This window comes from Humulus lupulus, chromosome 2, assembly GCF_963169125.1.
Source record: "Humulus lupulus chromosome 2, drHumLupu1.1, whole genome shotgun sequence".
NCBI classification, from domain to species: Eukaryota; Viridiplantae; Streptophyta; class Magnoliopsida; order Rosales; family Cannabaceae; genus Humulus; species Humulus lupulus.
The window spans coordinates 56754471-56757690 of record NC_084794.1 but is presented as its reverse complement, the minus strand read 5'-3'; the positions used below and the strand labels follow the sequence as shown (position 1 = coordinate 56757690).

Below are 3220 nucleotides of genomic sequence, written 5' to 3'. Positions count from 1 at the left end.
CATTTCTTGGTTTGAAATATTTTGCACATTTTATATTAAAGAATCGTATATGTTTATTTATTCGTACAAACATAGTTTGGATTTAGGCTCGAGACTCAATGCATTCATGCACCGTTTGCTCGAATTATCCGCTTCCGATCTCGTTATTTATCAAGGTCGGATATTACTTTAACCATGAACCCAAAAGTACTTGTATGGTGTGTAATGCAAACGGCTTAGTTATATCTTATTGCTTAGTTACTTTTTCTCGTCCTCGGTTATTTCTCCGAGGTTATGAGTTCGAAACTATTTTTCCATAAGATATTCCAGCCTCGATCTCGACTTATCTCAAAGTAGGTTTAGGTTCCAACTTATTCACTACAAGAAAAAACAGTATTCATAACACTTAAAAAGTGCTATCTGGGACTATTGATAGCACTTCTGAAAATGCTAACGTAGCCCATGTTATTAAAAGTCTAGTCTTTTCTATAACATTTTTTTAATGTTATGTTCGGTGTTATCTTAAACTATTCAATAACACATTTTTAGATGCTATAATATTCAAATAATAACATTTAGATAGAGTTTTTGATTATAAATTTGAAATTTAATCTTGTATTTTTTTCATAACACTTTTCAACTGTTACATTTGATTATTTTAATAACATTTTTAGTTTGTTATATTATATAAACCATAACGATTTTTTACGCTTATAATATGCTTTTAAATCATAACATATAGTAATAAAATTTTAAATTTTATTTTGATAAGTATACTTATATGGTTTTTTTTTAATTAAAAGATTTTCATTATTGTATTTTGATAAAAAAAAATCAAAATTAATCATAAAATGTAATTCTCAATAGATTGATAAACCATAAGTATTACATTAAACAATAACTAATTCAAACCATAAATGTGTCTACTTCATGAAATCTTAGTTCTAACTTAAGTTTGAAAGCATAACATAATAAAGTTTTATAATCTTGAACAATTTTTACTTCAAAAATGAAAAATAGAAACAAAACTTTATAGTAATTTTCCTAAACAAGAAAAGTTTTTGTTCATTGAAGATGAGAGAAATACAGCATCCATAAAGTTGACCATTACAAAAACAACAATAACAACAACATGATACCAGCCTGCCATCATTTAATTTGGAAAGGCTGAATATACATGCCATTCTCAACATAGAACAAACACTTGTGCAACATTTTCTCAGTAAATTCCGGGGATGACCCTGTACCGAACCTTCTCGCAGTACGATTTCCAGTATTTTCCATACCTACAATAACAATCACATGTCAAGATTTTATGCCTTTATCTGTATGAAAACGCGCAAACCATTATTCATTTCGTCTACTTATTTATTTTTCTCTACACTGGCATCGGTTTGTAAATTGTCTACACCTGTTGGACCAGAAACCACTAACATGATCAGAGTTTGTCTCTCCCATACAAGCAAATAAACTAGTAGCACTCGTAAGGTAAGTTACGTGGTTAAAAAGAGCTGGAACAGTCCAGAAAAATGCAGCTAATATTTCTGGGACATAGTGGTTATGAATGAAAGCTAATATTGCACAAGTGGCAGCTATATTTACATGGATCAGCTAAAATTACTAACTTGGATCAGCTAATATTTCTTCTTGGTTATGAACCCCCCGCATTCATAACCAAGAAGAAGAAAAAATCCAGTTAGTTCAGATTTACATGGCAGAGCCTGAAAACGTACCATCCCGAAGTTAAAAGAATGCTGCTTTTTGTTTCCCCAGTTGTGGTAGTGTAAGTGGCAGTTATCTGTGAAACAGAAAGGGAAGAATTATGCAGGATTTAGCAGCAGATATACAGAAAATTGTATGTATAATGAGAACCAAATAACGAGTTTCAGAGAACCATATACCTTTGATGGAGCTTTACCCCAAACCAAAGCTTTGCCATTTGTTCTGCGAAACTCTTGCCTTTGCCTATCACAGTCGTAGTTGATGTATATGCAAAGAATGCCTGCTACTAGGATGTAGAGTGCCAACTGTGACAAAGCAAAGTAGACAACTAAAATTAAGAATTAATTTAACAGGGACAATGGGAAAATAGGACAGAAAAGAAAGTATGGTTGGTTGCAAAAAAAATCAAGTCTACGCTCATCTCATGGGCTTGGCAGCTTACAAACAAAGTTACAAGCATTCAACTTTTGCATTTGGCTGGTAGAATAGATTTGCAGCTTCTAACTCAAATCTAGAATCAAATTGCCAATATACAGCTTTTACAAGCTAATAATAATATTACTGGTGTATACCAAGGGGAGTTAGCTCAAATGGGAAGACATGTGGTTTGCTTCCATAAGGTCTAAAGTTTGAATCCCACCAAGGTATCTACATAGCCATTGCTATAGTTTCCTACTCTCTAGTAATGCAGAAAAGTGTTCACATTTTGAAAAGGTTGAAAAACATTTTGGAACTGTTCGTGAACGAAAGCAGTAATATTACATTTTATTGACCAAATAAACTTAGAATAGAAAACTTTATACCTGAGTTCCAAGGTGTACGGGATGATTGACCAGGTACATGCCAGGAGAAGTATATATAGAAGGCACCCATACAAGGCATCCCCAGCAAATATAAAAACCAGCTGTCAAAATGATAGGTACAATGATCCAAATGAGAGAAAGTATGAACAAACCAAAAGAACGGGAAAGAAGTAATAGATAAATTCAGCACTACAAGAACATTTGTTTAATAATTATTTGGTCTCTTCTAATCACAGTGAAAAATTAGGTAGTAGAAACAATTTATCTGCTAAAATTAAGGCCAAGAATTTGCAACGTCATGGTAGCCAATCCAAGTAATTGGGATCAAATACAGCAATAGATGGAAAAGGTTAAAGGGGAAGTAACTATAATCTTCGAATGGTAACGAAAGTAAGAGACTTTAATGATGATGACTTCATAGAAGACGAGTTATCTTATTTCTATCTCACTTAATTCATAAATATAAGTTATGCTTAGTATGCATTCAAAAAAATAATAAGACATCTAAATTTGTACATGTTCCAAAATATCAAACCATCCAGAAGATTATTGCCAAAATGATGTTTAATAAAATAATGGATAACAAGGATGGAAAGTTAAAATAAAAGGATGTAGAACCTCGATCATGTGCAATATCCATTGTGCTCCAGTATCCAGCTTCCCACCAAAAAAACTTAGTAACATACACCAGCATCAATATGGTATTAACAAGCATT

At 32.2% G+C, this 3220-nt stretch overlaps 1 protein-coding gene across 2 annotated transcripts; it reads right to left on the bottom strand.

The window, feature by feature from the left end:
- Positions 1–917: 917 nt before the first annotated feature.
- On the bottom strand, positions 918–3220 carry LOC133817863 (7-dehydrocholesterol reductase-like). Of its 2 annotated transcripts, none has more exons than XM_062250480.1 (5): positions 3123–3220; positions 2505–2605; positions 1881–2006; positions 1713–1777; positions 918–1265 (listed from the first exon to the last, which is right to left on the bottom strand). In XM_062250480.1, the coding sequence occupies exons 1-5, from the start codon at positions 3217–3219 to the stop codon at positions 1199–1201; spliced, it is 456 nt and encodes a 151-aa protein (XP_062106464.1). In that variant the 5' UTR covers position 3220; the 3' UTR covers positions 918–1198. The 2 variants fall into 2 exon arrangements, with proteins under 2 accessions (XP_062106464.1, XP_062106465.1); XM_062250481.1 differs by lacking the exon at positions 918–1265 and adding an exon at positions 1523–1550.

Excerpts from the sequence above, each read along its gene's own strand:
- LOC133817863 (XM_062250480.1), bottom strand. The coding sequence starts at position 3,219 with ATGCTTGTTAATACCATATTGATGCTGGTGTATGTTACTAAGTTTTTT. Across the intron at positions 1,778-1,880 it reads GGGGTAAAGCTCCATCAAAG|ATAACTGCCACTTACACTAC; the intron begins GTATATGGTTCT and ends TCTGTTTCACAG. Across the intron at positions 1,266-1,712 it reads ATTCTTTTAACTTCGGGATG|GTATGGAAAATACTGGAAAT; the intron begins GTACGTTTTCAG and ends TTGTTATTGTAG.